The following is a 17,237-nucleotide window of genomic DNA, read 5'->3' on the forward strand; positions in this document are numbered from 1 at the left end:
TATTGAGCCCATATTATCTATTTCAGCCCAATTATTTAGGCCCATTAAGCTTTGCAAATTAGATGTTAAACTCGGTCGTTTCAAACCCATCCATGCTTCCAATACCTTCTTCGGCCATTGACAAAGGATTGTTCTCAGCTCTCTCTCTCTGTATCTCCTTCCTATTTCTCCGCCTGCGAACCCCCTACGGCGCCACCGTTAGCCCCTCTCTCTATCCTTCCCGTGTTTTCGTCGCCGGCGCCGTCGCTGTAGAAACAGGTAAACCAGTTCTTTTTCCTTTTTGCTTGTTTTCTCTGTTAGTTATGAGGATGTGAATCACAGCAATAGAGTGAGCTTCTAATTCTCAATTGCGTTTCCTTCTAAGTAGTGTTTACTCGAAACCCAGAAAGAAAGGGAGGGTTTTTTTGATGGAGGATACGGAGATGCAATTAGGAGACGTGCCGCCTTGTGTTACTACTGATGATGTCCTTAAGGAAGAACCAGAAAAGAACCTAAACACTAGTGAAACCCCCCAGCCCATTCTTCCCGTGGATAAGGGAGATGAAAATGGTCATGAGGATGTTGGAGTTTCTCTTCACTCTGAGAACAAGACAGATGATGCTAAGGTGCAGGTTTCGAGTCCCAAGGCTGGAGATGGGAATGGCAAAAAGCGCAAAAATTGGTTGCTCAGTGATTCTGAGGTAATAATAATAATAATAGACTATGTTACTTTCTACTACATTTGGTTTAAAAAGGACTGATCTTTTTCACTGGATTGAATATCAATTGTTTTGTTATATAAGGGAAAGGAACTTAGGAGTAACGATTATTCTTCTTACGAGTTCGCTTTTCTATACAGGCAGGGGAAGTTGATGAAGCAGGGACGTTAGAAGAACAGCAGGCGTTTCTAAGAGAGTTGGCGACATTTCATAAAGAGAACTACCTGGAATACAAACCTCTTAAGTTTTATGGGCAGCCTTTAAACACTCTCAAGTGAGTTTTTAGAATATGTTGCTTTTGTTTCTTAAACAAACTCATATTCAATTTTAAATGAGTGTCTGACTTTTGCATGTTTTACTATGCAATGTAGGCTATGGCGAGCAGTCGTTAAACTAGGTGGCCATGACTTGGTATTAAACTCCTACATCTCCACTTTATGATAACCAAAACCATATCATTTGAGTTTGACTCGTATGATTGTTAGTTATATTGGATTTGTTTGAGTTATGGATAGCATATGAACTGTATAACGTGTAATATTTTAAATCGGTAAGCTTATTGATGATAAAGAGTATCTATAGCCATGTGAAAGATTTTCAGAGAGGAGATAAGTGATTTAAGTATATGCATATATGTCAATGAGTGTTTGATATGTTGTCCGGAAAGTATATTGGTTTTACTGTTATTTGGCGGATTTTTATTCGATGTTTCTCAGAATTTTCTACTGAAAATTGAATGTTTATTGGTCTTCATGATTCTTTTGTTTTTTTCATGTAATTTAGGTCACCACATCTAAGCTATGGCGGCAAGTTGGAGAATCCTTCAATCCTCCAAAGTATGGCTGATGTTTCCCTTAGACTGGCCGTTAGTCTTTTCTGATTTTTCATGATGGTAACTTGTTATAAATTTGGTTTAACTATCTTTTCCAGGACGTGCACAACAATCTCCTACACATTCCGCAATTTCTATGAGAAGGTGAGTTTTGTTGCTGTGCATAACTACCATGTATTATTCTTGTCTTCATTTTTACTTATCCACATAAGACAATTCTGACTACTTCCTTTAGCACGTTGGATGCACTGATAGTTTTTTCTTTCTGTTTTATCATATAGATATTTGTACATAGTGATTTGAATATTTGCTTCAATTGTAGGCACTTTTGGAATACGAAAAGAGTTTAAGGAAAAATGGTGAGCTTAACTTTCCTAATTCAACACACAATCTGTCTTCAGGCCTCGAGAAAGAGGTAAACAAATTCCTCTAAAATGGTAGCTTTTATTAATGTATTGTGGGAACTGGTTCAATGGTCATGTACGGAGAACATGTTGAAACTGAGAGAATGACAGCTTAAAATTTTCTTTTGAGCATTTATTATATGCATAATGGAATTTCTTGAATGTGCAATACCAGCTAAACATGTTAAGCCTCACCGGCACCATCTGCAATCTAGCTGAATACAAGTTATAGCCTTTTATGTCTGATAGGAAAGCTGCTAAGAAACCTATGTGCATAACCATGTTTTTGATGTAGGTTATTAGTCATCAAGGTTCAGGATCAGGAAGGGCTCGGAGAGATTCTGCAGCTCGTGCTATGCAAGGCTGGCATACACAGCGCCTTGTCGTATCTGGAGAGGTTACTGAGACTATTGCTAAGATTTCACTTCAAATCTTACTGCACTTTGTGACTTCTCCTGCAGAAATTTCCTCTGTACCATAACGATGTTCTCCTTTTGTTTCAGGATAAGGGCTTAAGCTCAACCCCAAAGCATAAGAAACTCAAAAGCATTGGTAAATCAATTCCCTCAAGGCATTGCTGTTCTTGTCTACAAGAGTTGCTTAACATTGTGTTTCCAACGGTTTTTTCAGGCTTCCAGAAACCCAAAACACAAACCTGCATGGACCTTGTTCTTTCCCATGAAGCAGAAAAACAGTTACGTCCTGCTTATTTGTAACCCTCAGATAGTTATTTTAGTTTTTGCTTCTTTCTATTAATCCCTCTAAGCACTAATAGTATGAAAACAAAAACATTTCTTGACCATTACATGTTACTATAATTTTCTTTTTCTATCTTGTCCCTGATCAGTGCAAGATATTAACTTACAATAATATGATTTTGGCTTCTTAGGTCGGTTGCTGATGTTGTTGATGATGGACCCCTTGCTGACTGGGTGAAGATAAGTGTCAAAGAAACTGTGAGTAACTTCTGCCATCTTTTTCCTCGTTGTAACTAGTGATCAAAAGGCCGCTTTGAGAAACCCCAAAAAGAAAATTGCAAACTGGATTAATTGTTTTCAATCTGAAACCTTACCAAATCTATTTTATTTTTATTTTAACTCACAGAAGGAGTCCTTTGAGATATATGCTTTGGTACCTGGACTTCTTCGCAAAGAGGTGATCACTCCCTTGTCCTCTATTAACTCTTTCACTTTCGTATGATAGCAAGCACATAGAGAGATCTCTAGCTACCACAGTAAATCATAACAGAGTTCATAGTCCTGAACATCATTTGTTTGTTTTTTTTTGTTCTCAGATTCGAATTCAGTCAGATCCGGCTGGACGACTGATTATAACAGGAGAGCCTGAGCAGCTTGACAATCCTTGGGGCATTACACCATTCAAAAAGGTAAAACTTCCTTATATATCTCAAATATTGCCATTAACCAATATATAGACTTTTTGTTATCTTACTGAGAACCGTCCTGTCATTGTGATTATGATAAAATCAGATTGTTGGCTTATCAGCAAGAATCGATCCGCTTCACACATCTGCGGTCATGAGCATGCACGGTCGGTTGTTCATACGAGTTCCTTTTGAGCAGTGACTGATCTCAAGAGTGAAGTCGTTGTCTGTTTATAGTTTCTTAAAGGAACGCAATCGTACCAGAACAAAACTGCTAAGGCTGCTGAAGCGTTTTTTAACTGTAGTTCTAGTCTGAAGACCGAAGTGACGAGCAGACAATCAGACATTGTATCTTGCTGCAAGGTTTTTATGTAGAAGTTGAGACTAGTTGGATAAGCTGCTCCATATCTTATAGTTTAAAGCCTTTATAGGATGCAACCAACAATGAATATGTGTTTGTTTACACCCAAAAAAAAATGATATGTTTGTTCAAACTCTGGAATGTTAAGCTTTTCTTCTTTTTTTTTGGTCAAAAATGATATGTGTTTGTTCAAACTCTGGAATGTTAAGCTTTTCTTATGATTTGTTTTCAAAAAGTGAAAGTAAAGTTTTAAGGGAAAACAATAGTAACAGAAAACTTATTTGACATGTTTCATGAATCTAAAAGGTTCATGATTATTTGGGGGACATGATGAAAAGAATATAAAGTTCATGATATATTTCAATATTTCTATCATGAAGTTCATTTAAGGTTCAAACTCGTCAAGTCCAGGCTATTTTTTAGATATCAGAAAAATATTGCAGGGTATTATTTGATGAATTAGAATTAATGTCTTTCAATTTTTTTGAGGACCAGGAAACGTCAATTTGGTCTAAACAATGTTCAGTTTACGGATACGACAACATCATTAATTTCTTAACTAGATTAGAAGATAATGGTTATTAAAAAAAAACTAAGTAATCACATATATAGATGTATGTTGTGTGTATGTCTTTATCATGCAGACATATACAAAATGGTATCTGGAAAGATGAAGTTGCTTATTCTCAACTTGGTGTAGCTCAATTGCATGTAAGGCAAATGACACGACCACATGGGAATTTGCTAATGTATGCAAACATAGCTACAAACGCTTTTTCCGTAACATGTTCCAAAGTTCCAAAAAAGCCACATGAAATAACAAAAGTAGGTATTAATATTTTTATTTTATTTATTTTGGCAAAACATTTCTTGCTGAATGTATATATTATCACCCTTAGTATTTATAAGAGCACTCTCATTAGTGAACTTATGGGGAGGTTCACACAGATTCCAAAAAAAAAAATATTAAAATAAGGAATAGTGATGAGCTTGTCTCTCTCCACTTCTTTCCAGTGAACCTGGTTCCACAGATTGGTCCGAAAAATAAATTTTTTTTTTTTAAAACAAAAATCAAACCAAAAAAATAAAAAAATAAAAAATTATTTTGTGAACCCCTTTCACTAATGGGGGTGCTCTAAGAGCTCCAATTTCTATGAGACGTAGCCAAGAAGAAATTTCAGGTTTTAGATTCACAATACCTTTCATCAAAAGACTCACAATCTTAAATTTAAGCTAGTGTTTGCATTCGTTGTGATATGCTTCGTAAAACATTGACTTTGGTCATGTGCATGTTTTTTTTTTTTGACTAAAAAAGGGTTAAACCCGGGTCTATTAAAGACACAGACCTAACCCCCGGGTGGAGGTACAGCCCACGGATAGACCCTCTCCTGGGCATTCAAATGAGCCGAAAGCAATAGCCCATATCCGTGTGGCCAGCGGGGTTCGAACCAGGGTTCGCCGTATTGGGTTTAATCCCTCAAGCGCCACTGGACTACCACCACTGGTTTGGTCATGTGCATGTTTGTTATGTTAATAATCAATCATTATAGATACATGTATAAAGAAAACAAAAAAATTCTCTTTAGGAGTTTATATTGGTTATCTGACAGTATTTGTGTTAGTATATTGGTATCATCTAAGATGAGCTTCTCCTCTTTTGTTCCTAGTCAATAAATTTGCCTAGGGAATTGGAACATTCCTCTTTTTCACATATCTTGGTAATCAAAACTCCTTTTGTTATCTTGCAGCAGAGACTCTTAACTGACACTACAAATGGTTCATGTTCTTAGTTGATATTCCCATGTCAAGTTCACAAATTCATATGTAACTGACGTGAAACACCATATACTTCATGTTTCTATGCTTTGCTGTAACAGTTGCTTTAACCATTACCTTAGGCATTGGCTTAAATTCGAAAGCAACAGTCTTCATCATGCTCTTGTCACCATAATCATTTTCTGTTTTTAATTGATATATAAATCGGTAAGGAAGTAGATGATATCATCACGACCTCCCTTTTCGTACCGCCAAGGGATGCTTAACAAGAAAAATCACATTTTCATAGGATAAAAGATAAAACTAAAGTATTAGTATCTAAGAGCATTCCGAAGATTACCACTGAAGTTCTCAAAATACATATATATATATATATATATATATATATATATAACTATTATGAGTATCTTAATTTTACGTCAAAATTTCTTTTTTCAAATACTTTGAATTGGATTTTCCGTAAAATTAAAATACATATAATTAAATATTAATATTTATATATACGTATATATGTATTATGAGAACTTTTCTGGTTAAACCCCCATGTGAGGTGCTCTAAACTTATACAAAACCAGAATACATTTTGAATTGTTGGTTGAGACACATAGCTAAATTCTCCATACATGCCAATATTAGGGTGTTTGACCGCATATATGTGGCCTACAATATGTCCCAAGCTACTTATTGCCAACCTGTCTTAAATTCTTAATGATGTTGAATTTACAACTCTCATAGAAAGGATAGCTCTAATTGGAGCGTTATAATGCATATATTTTATGCATTCAATTAATCTGAGTGTTGGATTAATGGACATCATTATAACATGGCCACTCCAAGTATCCGATTGGTTTTTTTTTTTAATTTAAAACCACAGTTTAGAAGGCTGCATAAATAATTAAAGTTCAAAAAGGCTGCATAAACGAGGACTGTATAATTGAGCAATAAACGTTTTGATCAATCTCTCTCTATAATTCTATATATGTAAGTTAGTGTTTATCCTTATAGATGTAGTACATTGAAGTTTTGAGAAAAACTTGGAATGAATGTGCATTATACGACAGATAGGTATGGGTAATACTTTTGGCCTATATACGTTGATATAAACATCAAAGAGTGTTATATTAGACTGACTGAAAACGTATTGTATAAAATATTCATATAGAGCAACTTCTGAGATGTCCATATATATATATTCATCAAGCATATGTCGTAAAACCTCACAATTTCTTATAAGAATTCGAAACCGTTAATTAAAAACTATATATGATATATCTATCAAATCGAGCTAAGTAATAAGTATGATAATAGTTAATTATACCGTACATCACGAAACCCTAGCAATGAATGAAAGAAAGACGTATATGGAGAGTATTTCTAAGTAACAATATGAAAGACAAATATGCATTCCTCTAACGTCTAGGATCGATCTATCAAGATGAAAGAGGAAAGAAAAAACACGAACGCTCAAATATGCATATTAACTACAAAATAAATACCAAAGATCCCAAATAAAAGAGGACTCCACAAATGATTTAAACACACATAAAATTATCCGTTGATAAAATATGTAAATTCAATTAAAAGGTGGTCTTGAAGGTGTACCAGCTCCCCATCCTAGCAAATGAGGATCACCGGGAAAACCATAGCCACCCACATTACCTCCTAACTGTCCCTGACCGGTCACTCCCGATGGTGGAGAAGCTGATGGGGCATGCTGCATCTGCGGTGGTCCTCCTCCTCCGCCGCCGCCACCACCGCCTTCTTCTTCCTCCTCCTCAATTGGCAATCTCTCGAAAACCGCATTTGAGAACGAAGCAGCCATTAGTATAACCGGAGCTGATGCAACAAGCGGAGCGACAACGCTACCTCCAATCACCTGACCTTGGCCTCCGGATAAAAATATTGACAAACCACCAGCACCAGGCGGTGCAGGTGGTGGCAAAACGGTTCCCGTTAGCGAAAGAATCTCAAACCTTCCGTGTAAAGTCACAACTCCACCGGCTCCAGCCCCAACACCACCACCGTTACCGGGAGTGACTGGCTGACGGAGAGTGACGTTAGAAACGGTGCCGTTTCCCCCTAAAACGGATACCCCTCTCCCTCTCCGCCTGGCGTAAGTGGAAAGACTCTCAACTATGTCAGCTCCAGGAGATACTTCAAGGACGTGAGATCTAAGCGTGTTCGGGCTATCGCGCGTTACGATGATCGGTGCCTTTGGTTTGTTCTTAGATCCCGGAGGACGTCCACGTGGACGTTTCCCAGGTGCTGAGCTTGATGTAGCTGGATCTGAATCGGGTCGACCCGTTTGGTGATGGTGATCCTTGTTTGAGTGATCAGATTCTCTTGAATCATCGGACGGCTGTTCTTGTTGCTGCTGGTGTTGTTGTTGCTGATGATGGTGCTGGTCAAAAAGATTGATTCCGCCTTGCGGTTGAAGCTGTTGTTGGTGGTGAATCTCCGGTCTGAAGAGGTTATGAAAATATCTAGAAGCTCCACCGCCTTGCTCGTAACCGCCTTCCATCGCCGCCGCATCTACTAGTTCCCTATCCCACCACTGTTTATTCGCCAGCTCAAATAAATTTTCTCTAGATTCTTGGTTCTTGAATCTTGATCCTTCTCTGAGAGGTGAGCAAGAGCGTGAAGAGATAAAAAGAACTTAGATAGAGAAGTCAAAACTCAGGATTTTGAGGAGCCACTAGCTAAAGAAGGGGGGTGATTAGTTACACAAGCCGACAAAACTAAAACAGACCAAGAACAGAACTAAAATGAAAGACCAAGAAAAGAGAAAAGGGTAACTTATGTTAGAGGAAACCCTAGTTATGTAGCTTTGTTAGGGCAAGAGGAAGAAGCAGCTCTTGTCTAAGAGAGCACGTCGTAATTCTGATGTGCTTTTGAAGAAGGAGAGAGAAGATTGAGATTCATGTGCGACTCTGCAAATAAATCTTTGGTCCTCTCATTGAACGAGGAAAGTAAAAGCAAAGACATACACCGAGAATTTAGCGGAGAAACAGTCCCTTTATTATATTTAATAATATGTATATTAACGTTATTAGTATAATATAATGAGTATATGTTATAGAAAACATACAATATATTACGCACACAAGCCGACAAAAATATATGTAAATAGTTAACCTTACATGAGATCCCAAAGAAAACTAGGGCTTCAGTCTTTGGCTCCAGTCGGAAAGGATGTATTCTGAAGAAGTTTTATAATTTGAAAGCCTGAGATAAGATTAACATGAGAAAAAAATAAAGGACGATTTGGGTTATCAGAAACTATAGACGAAATATAGAAAACGCATCATTTTTTAATTTTCAACTCAAAATGTCAAGTGGAAGTTGGGTACAAAGATGATAAACGAATCCTAAAGGCCACTCTCTTTAAGGCGCGTTAAATTTAATTTTTAACAGAATTGATCTAATCAATTTTATCGTGTCGCTAATTATTCTAGCTTTTATGTTTTTAACAACGCAAGTGTTTTTGGTAAAAGGAAAAATGAGTAAAATTATTGAATCTTCCTTTTACTTGAGAAAATATTATATCTAACAGTTTTGTTATAAACTAAAATATTTAAGATTAGATTACCTTTTGTGCTGATCTTATCTTTAAAAGTTACCTTAGTGTTATTAGATATTCTTAGGCTATTAGTTTTTAATGCTGATATATTGTTCACTGTTCAGCACAGAGAAAATACCAGCCGACAAATCTCTAATCACTCAAGGTAATATATGAAATGAATGATAGCAACATATATTTAAATTCTACCCGTTCTCTATATATATTTACATGTGTGCAGTGTGTTCGATGTTCTCACTAAAGTTTCACATTTTTTTTTCTTTTTTTTTACTTAGAAGTTCCCTTTTGTTATATTTAATACTTTTTATATTTAATATTAAATGTCACTTAAAATTTGTGAATACATATTAAAAAATATTTAATTTTGCATATTTTCTATATAAAAATATCATTATTCATACATTTAATCATATTTCAACCAATAGAAAAATAAATTGAAAATATAGTTAATAAGTTCTGCATAGAAATGCTAAAACGATATTTATTTTACAACGAAAAATTTTCTTTACAACAACACTTAATATAGAATGGAGAGAGTATCTATTTAAATCAACTTTTATTGTCATGTGTGAGAGGGCACAAACCGCATAACTAGAACTCAAATGGTCCTTCTGTTACAAAATAAAAAGATAATGGTCCTATACTATAATGAGGATCTACAATATTTTATAATTTTATATTTTCTTTTTTTTAATATAATTCGTTTTAGAATTGTGCACATAAATTAGAAAAATCATTAACTTTTTATATTTTTTAAACAAAAACATCATTAATTATTTATTTCCCACAAATCAACCAATAATAAAATAGAAGATATATTATCATTAGTCATACAACATTAACTGTTAATAATTAAATTTTACATAGAAAACCGAAAAGTTCATATAATTTGGAACATAAATTTTTTTCTAAAACGATTTATATTGAAAAACGGATGGAGTATATCTTAAAACGGAGTGGACCCTTTTTAATGATAACTTTAGAGAAAGTTAATAGTCCATTAATCTGATGTTGTAACTAGTAAGTGTAGTGTTATCACAATGTCATATTACTAGTTGATATTTTTGGTTTCAAAAATAATTAATGACCTTACCTCGAGTTTGGTGTAGTACTGTTTTTTTGGTCTTCAATGAATTTATTTAAACTGAATGAATTTATTTAAACATGGAAACCGATCGTTACAACGACAATCTCTTTCAGAAACCAAAGATGAGTACAGAATGAACATCCCTCGAACCAACAAGGGTTTAGTACTAATTTGATCTTTATTTTCATAACGTAGTAATATCAGCAAAAAATTTAACAAAAAGTAATATCAGCAAAAATTACTAGACCATTAGTTTACACTTTCTATCAAATAGTTTGAAGTATTTATATAACCCATCGAAATAATTGCAACTTTATCGAAATGACTAAACTGGATCCGACCCATTAATGCTTCGAGCTCATCGGATCGTGACTGGTTGTCCTAGACTCCTAGTTTTAACTTCATACTGCACCCATATATAGTTTTAACACGGTTCTAGGGCCTGCATATTTGCATAAAACCAGTTGCATAAGTCGCTATATAAGGGTTGTTTTTGGTCTGTTTCTTGTTCCGTTTACGGGTCCTATTGACATGGTTCCCTCTTTCTTTTCGCTTTTTTTTAAATAGACAGAAAAAAAAATTAAAAACCCAAAACCAGGGTGCTCTAAAGCTCCTCAACGCGGCGCATGTGCGCTGAACCATATGGGACCCTTCTAAAAACAGATGGGAACTGTCTAGACTCATGGTGTGCGGGGCCCATGGTCGTTTTCATCGGCGCAACCTGCCGAGTCAGGGTTCAGTGCAACGTACTTGAACCGGACACGTTAGCTTAATCCGCACGTGCACACAGACAAAAGTCACGTGCAGTCAAAAGGTCAGAGTATGAAAGTGAAAGGCAAGCAGTGTGACCACGTGGAGGTGGTCGGAAACATCGGTACTTGACCAAATCTCTATCCAATCGCACCTATCCCGAATTTATCCAGCTTATCAATCACTTTCCTTAAGGTTTTGTACTTGGGCTCACTTCTGCCGTATTTTACAATTTCGAAAAATGTGTTTAATTGAGCAAATAAAAGAAGTTACAACAAGATTTGACTGTCTATGGATTTTGAAAAAAAATGAACGTAAGTGGAAGCTGTTTAACATGGATATATTAGCCCCCTTTTTGTAACATAATATATTATATTAGCCACCTTTCTGATTAATATTAGTTGAAAAGTTGAACTGTTACAAACGCAGTCAAGAGTTTTACAAAGCATTACTGAAGACTATAAAAGTCAGCTAGCGAATGCTTACTAAAGGTAAGAGCAAAATCGATTTGGAAGTATGGCTAACTAAAAAATTGGAAACCAAGTTGTCGATAAAATTTTACCGTCTGAGCATCGCTGAGCCCGGCACAGAAGATCAATTCAAGCACAAGTAATTAAGCGTGATTGACGTCGTTGTGAGTGGACGATTCACCTTGGTGGACATCCACCATCTTTTTGTTCTTTAGTACTTCCATATAATTCAGCCGATTCAAATGGGTTGATACTTTACGCTTACTTTGCAAAGCTCTTATTTAAGCCCTGGAGCTACGTGCCAAATTTGGTACAATACATGTCTCCATAACTATAAGTCTATATATGAGACGGTCCAAATAATATGAGTTATGACGACCCTACTGGCTACTGATCTAGAATCAAACCATTTCTTTCCAATCAATCACATAAAATATATATCAATTAGCTTAAAATCAGTGTCTTGCTTGGAATGAACATTTTAGGGAAATTGCCAAAAATATTATATTCATAATACTACTTTTCATGTTTACACTAACCACTTTTAATCTCACTTTTAATAAAGTTTAAAAGACATATTTATAACTCATAATTAACTAATCTAGATTAAGGATTTGGACTTGAGGGGTCATATAGAGTTTTTGAAATGTGAAATTTAGGATTCTAATAAATATATAAATAAATACTAATTTTTTTATAAAAAAATAGTTTAAAAAATAATTTTTGATTTTCAAAAATGAAATTTGAAATAAAAAAATCGAAAACAATTATTAAAATTCAAATTTGAAAAAGTATAATTCGTAAACATAATTTTTTTATATATTTATATTTTTTATTTAAATAATTATTTATTATATATATAGAAAACAAAGGTATAAAAGTCTTTTTCCACTTAATGAAGAAGATATTTTTGAAAATATATCTTTAGTAGTGGTAAACATGAATGATAATACCATGAAAGTGGTAAATATGAAACTTCTCCAACATTTTATATAACATTATTTACATACCAATGTTCTTTTTACTTATTATGAAACCAATTAATAAATCTATATTGGATAACTGAAAAACTCTTAACTATTACGTATATAATTAAATTGACTCAAATACATAAATAAAAAAATCACTTTTCTTTATTTCAATCATTTTGTCGTAAATAAATTTAAACAATTATTTTCTATATTTTGTATTGTTTATAAATAAATTTAAATAATATTAACATATATATAGAATATTTTTAATATGACTATCTATTAAATGAAACCTCTAAATCATATGGTTTTGCGATCATTTTAATTTTTTGAACAAATTTTTAAACCATAAATAACAAAACTTTTAATGTGGGAACTTTAATATTTTCAATAACTTATAATTTTTTTCGAAAATTTCAATACTTGTTCAGTGCAAATTTTTAAATTAAATTATTTTAATATTTTATATGGTATATTGTTTTATGATAATTTGTGTCTTATTATAACAAAACATTTAAACTAATGATCACAAACTTTTCATTGTGAGACTTTTAACAGTTTTCATAAATTATAATCATTTTAAAAAATTCAAAATATAACATATATAAAAAAAATCTAAATTTTGATTATATGGTTAGTATGATTTTTTAATTTATTTTAATAATATAACATTAAAAATAATGGATAATGTAATTTTTTATCAAATCATTACTATTAAAATTATTAATTGTCAAACATATGTTTTTTGTTTTTTGGTAATTTCATACATTTTATTTAAAGAAAGAATGTAAAATATTAATGGTAGATTGTTAATTGATTTTATGATTAGTTTAATGAGAAGTATATAATAAATGCTTAGTGGATTAATATATATCTCTAAAAAGTATTTTAGTGATAACATGTATCATAGCTGAAATGTTTGTAATGTTTCTCTAATAATATATAGTGGATGACATGGTTGGTCCGGTAAAATTAAATAAAATTCGACACACATGTGTCATAAGATAACTTGATCATTGTGCTCCTGATTACCGCAAGGGTTATTTATATCGACAAACATGGAATAAATAAGTTCAAATATTTTCCGACATAAACTGTGATAAAAATATCATTTAAGGTGATAAAGATTGAAATGCAAATAATTCAAATATATATTTTGAGGTTTTTGGTATTGTATACTATATTTTTGAGGTTGGGACAACATTAAAAAAATCATGAAACTGTACCCTTTAACAATAATAGTTAATAATCCTACTCGGTATGACATCATTTCAATTAAATATCTAGACAATGACAAAGGCCAAAAAAATAGTGATTACGTGACACCCATTACACAGTCCGCTTATTTTATTCAATTTGCTTATTCTCTTATATCAATCAAAAGCACCACACGCCAAATATATTATGGAGCAGTATCGTGAAAATTATAACTTCGTAAACAAACATAAAAATGCATGTCCATAATATGACTTTCACGATACTGCTCCATAATATATAAGAAGATTATAACTTCGTAAAACAAACATAAAAATGCATGTTCTTAAGTGAGAAGTTCCAAACTTTTCGATGCATGGTACTTTGGACCAGTTAAAAAGGAAGGAATATGATTTACTACTTTCTTTCTGACAGATGAAAAAAAAATTCTAAAACCAAAAAGATTTGTATTGATAATTCAACCCATCGGCTTAAGAATTTTTTAGACAGTGGTCCATTATATATCGATACAATACTAAATCTAATAATTTACATTTGATTATATGTTTTAGAACAAAAAGATCAATCAACAAGTCTAATCCAGCTGGTAATCAAATTATCAATGAAATCATAATTTATTTGGTTTACTTATAGCTCTTCGCGGGCTTTTAATAAAACGAGATGCAAAAAAAAAAAAAACATGTCCCGCTTCGTTGCTTTGTATGAATAGAATTATGGACATGAATGATTGGTTAAATACAATATTAATAAGCTAGTATAAATGAGGATCTATTCTATTAAAACAGCAGTGTGACCTATTGATATAGGTTTAGTCCAACAACTATTTCCCCATAATCTACTTTAAAAAAATAAACCAACTCTTATATAACTACATCTAAATCTACATATTTCTTCCTCTTACGTAACCTCTTCTTTTTTTTTTCCTAAATTCTAGGAACCCATAACTTCCTTTTTTTCTTAGAACTTTATTTATTTCATTTTAAATCTGGTTAATTAAAAATACGCATTTTTATTATAAACGAATATGGATTGATGTAAAGAATAAACTTGCTTAATAATTATACAAGAATTTGGCATAATAATTAAATTAAATTTATAAAACAGTTTTTTAAAAATTAAAATGTTAAAAATGAAATTAATACAACCCTAAACATATAAAATTAATATACTTACAATGTAATATATATTTAACAGTACATATTAAAATTATTTTTTCACATTTTTCAAAAATATTGTTCGTTCTTCTTCGAGGTGGGTTGGGGCGGGTTTGTTGTTCGGGTATATAGTTCATGTCTAATAGAGTACGGGACTTGATTTTCTGGTCGATTCCAAAATTGGTTTTTTAATACGAATATTTTTGACTAATTATGTTAGATAACTATTAAGAAAATATAATATGTTACAAACTTAGGCATAAAGTTTAAAAATAATTTCTGAAATACATATAGCATAGTGTATAGTTATGCAACTTGACATATTTAAAACTAATACATCTATCAAAATTTAAATTAAATATGATTATTAGAAAAACAAAAATATGATTATAATAAAAACACAAATATGATTAAAAACATAAATATAAAAATTAAATGTAAAAAAAATAAAAAAAATATACCCGCCCTTTTGAAGGGCAGGTCAGAATCTAGTATATTATTACTTTACACGAGAATAACCGCTTGCTAGTTGCCGGTACTTCACTTTTATTATATTAACTAAAAACATAAATAAAATAACTCTTACAATCGACTTTGACATGACATTCTGTTAGATAATTTATAGGATGAAAGTGAACTGTATTGTATTTGCTCCTATCAATTTGGAGAACTTTGTATCCCAAATTTCTCCAAATATACCCATGTTACTAGAAAAATAATTTAGTGTAGAATACTTTTTTACTAACGTAATGATGGATGGTCAAACTTAAAGAGGAGCTAGTAAAAATCAATTAATTTAGTGGTCTCCACTAGATTGTATAAACAAATTGAAAAACAATTGTGATTAATCAGAAATTACGGGTCACCTTTCCGATAATGCCCAATCCCATTCTCACATCTTTGGCGACTTGTGATCTGCCACCACCCCATCCACCAATGTTTAAAATATAAATTAGAAAGCAGGAAAAGAAAACAAAACCAAATGTCTTTTCAAACTTTTAAAGTCTCTTTCATTATGTTTCTACTCGTTTTGAATTTGAGCAAGCCTAGTTGATACCATGTACATAAAATATATAAAAAATTTAAGCAAGGAAATCTATTAAACTGTAGAAACGATATAATATTTTATGCTGCCGTCAAGAGATAAAAGCTTTTTAAATTACGAAATTTTGATTATAATGTGATTTGTATATAGTGAAATTAAAGGTGATTTATTGATTAGACATTACTAAATTGGTTTGCCAACATGGGCAAATTGCCAAATTGGTTGATAACTGGCCCACATGCCCACGTGACGGTTTTGGACTTTCTGAGTTTGTGTCGAATGCTTTGGGCCCATAAAGATGACCCCGCACAAGACGGGACAAAAAATCATTGAAATCGTCCACGTAGACATTACCAACGGACCACGTGTACTTGATAACGTGGACGGTCAAGATATCTTGTTACTCCATTTATCCAAGCTTTTTATATGGTAGCCAATTAGACCTTAAGGCTGTCCACTTAAAATAAAGCCCATTAACAAGTGTAAGCCGAATAACAGCAACTGAATCGATTCTTCTTACTGGACTTCTGGTTGTATGAGTCATCCCTCGTAAGATGCCTCATGTGTTATATGAGTCATCCCTCGTAAGATGGCTTATGTGTCCTTTTCAAAATTAGATGTTTTACAAAACAAAAGAAGAAGAAGAAGATTATCTTGTTCTTAATAACGTACCCGTAATTTTTTTAGATCCTTTACGCTTTTTGGCATATAGTTGTCGTAGGAGTCTAGACATATCCAATAGTCAAGTTCGAGAAAAAAAAAGAATTACACCAGAGTTTCAAAGAAACATAAATATCCAACTCATATTCATATGATACAACTTAATCAAAACCGAACTGGATGAACAAACATCAAGCAGCTAGCAGAGTCATCCCTCGTAAGATGCCTTATGTGTTACGCGATAGATATGAGTCGTCCCTCGGCCGAGGAAAGTCCTTTTCCTAACTTATTTGATTTGATTGTATAGTACATAATTTAGTAGGTAGATGGTCTCATAAGGCTTATCCATCTCAGTTTCTATCCAGCGAAAAGATAAAAATGAAACAAATAAAAATGAATATTTATCTCAGATAGTTATTTTCAAGTTGTTGTCACATAAATAACTATAAAAATAACTAAAATAGTTTTTTTTTTTGAAAATTTTAGTTTTAATTTTTTATTTTTTTTTGTAAATTTGAAATCATATTCCATAACTGCACCAATTAACTCTAAATTCTAAATCTAGATTAGTTAATCCAAAGATAAAAATATATTTTTACTTTTTAATAAAATTTATTTTAGTCATTTTCTTAGCTGATTGCTATTTTGTGACAAAAACTATAAAAATGGTTATCTGATAATTTCTCAATAAAAATTATAAAGCGCAACATATATAATCTTTTGAGGGAGTTGGGAGTAATTAAAAAGAAAGAGATTGAACAATTTTAAATAACTAATGAACAGAAACAAACAAACAATACAGGAAAAAGTGAAAACGTATGTTAATTTCAAGGCAGAAACATTAACACTC

The 17,237-nt window shown here is 32.6% G+C and overlaps 2 protein-coding genes across 4 annotated transcripts; one reads left to right on the plus strand and one right to left on the minus strand.

Moving 5' to 3' along the window:
* Positions 1 to 27: 27 nt before the first annotated feature.
* LOC103835768 (AT-rich interactive domain-containing protein 6) lies at positions 28 to 3,897 on the plus strand. 3 transcript variants are annotated; one of them, XM_009111955.3, is made up of 14 exons: positions 29 to 258; positions 368 to 680; positions 839 to 972; positions 1,070 to 1,109; positions 1,482 to 1,534; positions 1,629 to 1,674; positions 1,853 to 1,945; positions 2,230 to 2,331; positions 2,438 to 2,486; positions 2,565 to 2,628; positions 2,824 to 2,890; positions 3,039 to 3,089; positions 3,229 to 3,321; positions 3,425 to 3,897. In XM_009111955.3, exons 2-14 carry the CDS (start codon positions 408 to 410, stop codon positions 3,518 to 3,520), a joined length of 1,161 nt encoding a protein of 386 aa, XP_009110203.1. In that variant the 5' UTR covers positions 29 to 258; positions 368 to 407; the 3' UTR covers positions 3,521 to 3,897. The 3 variants fall into 3 exon arrangements, with proteins under 3 accessions (XP_033132211.1, XP_009110203.1, XP_033132213.1); XM_033276320.1 differs by having other exon boundaries at positions 28 to 258; positions 2,438 to 2,628; XM_033276322.1 differs by having other exon boundaries at positions 96 to 258; positions 386 to 680; positions 2,438 to 2,628.
* A 2,829-nt stretch (positions 3,898 to 6,726) lies between these two features.
* On the minus strand, positions 6,727 to 15,533 carry LOC103835769 (AT-hook motif nuclear-localized protein 27). The gene has a single exon (XM_033276323.1). The coding sequence runs from the start codon at positions 7,974 to 7,976 to the stop codon at positions 7,029 to 7,031; it is 948 nt and encodes a 315-aa protein (XP_033132214.1). The 5' UTR covers positions 7,977 to 15,533; the 3' UTR covers positions 6,727 to 7,028.
* Positions 15,534 to 17,237: the final 1,704 nt, after the last annotated feature.

Source organism: Brassica rapa, chromosome A08 (genome assembly GCF_000309985.2).
Source record: "Brassica rapa cultivar Chiifu-401-42 chromosome A08, CAAS_Brap_v3.01, whole genome shotgun sequence".
NCBI lineage: Eukaryota > Viridiplantae > Streptophyta > Magnoliopsida > Brassicales > Brassicaceae > Brassica > Brassica rapa.

What these genes read in the sequence shown, in the direction of transcription:
- LOC103835768 (XM_033276320.1), top strand. Translation starts at nt 408, where the DNA reads ATGGAGGATACGGAGATGCAATTAGGAGACGTGCCGCCTTGTGTTACT. An exon ending in GAATCCTTCAATCCTCCAAA is followed by an intron (nt 1,535 to 1,628) that starts GTATGGCTGATG and finishes TATCTTTTCCAG; the next exon opens with GACGTGCACAACAATCTCCT. An exon ending in TCCGCAATTTCTATGAGAAG is followed by an intron (nt 1,675 to 1,852) that starts GTGAGTTTTGTT and finishes CTTCAATTGTAG; the next exon opens with GCACTTTTGGAATACGAAAA.
- LOC103835769 (XM_033276323.1), bottom strand. Translation starts at nt 7,976, where the DNA reads ATGGAAGGCGGTTACGAGCAAGGCGGTGGAGCTTCTAGATATTTTCAT.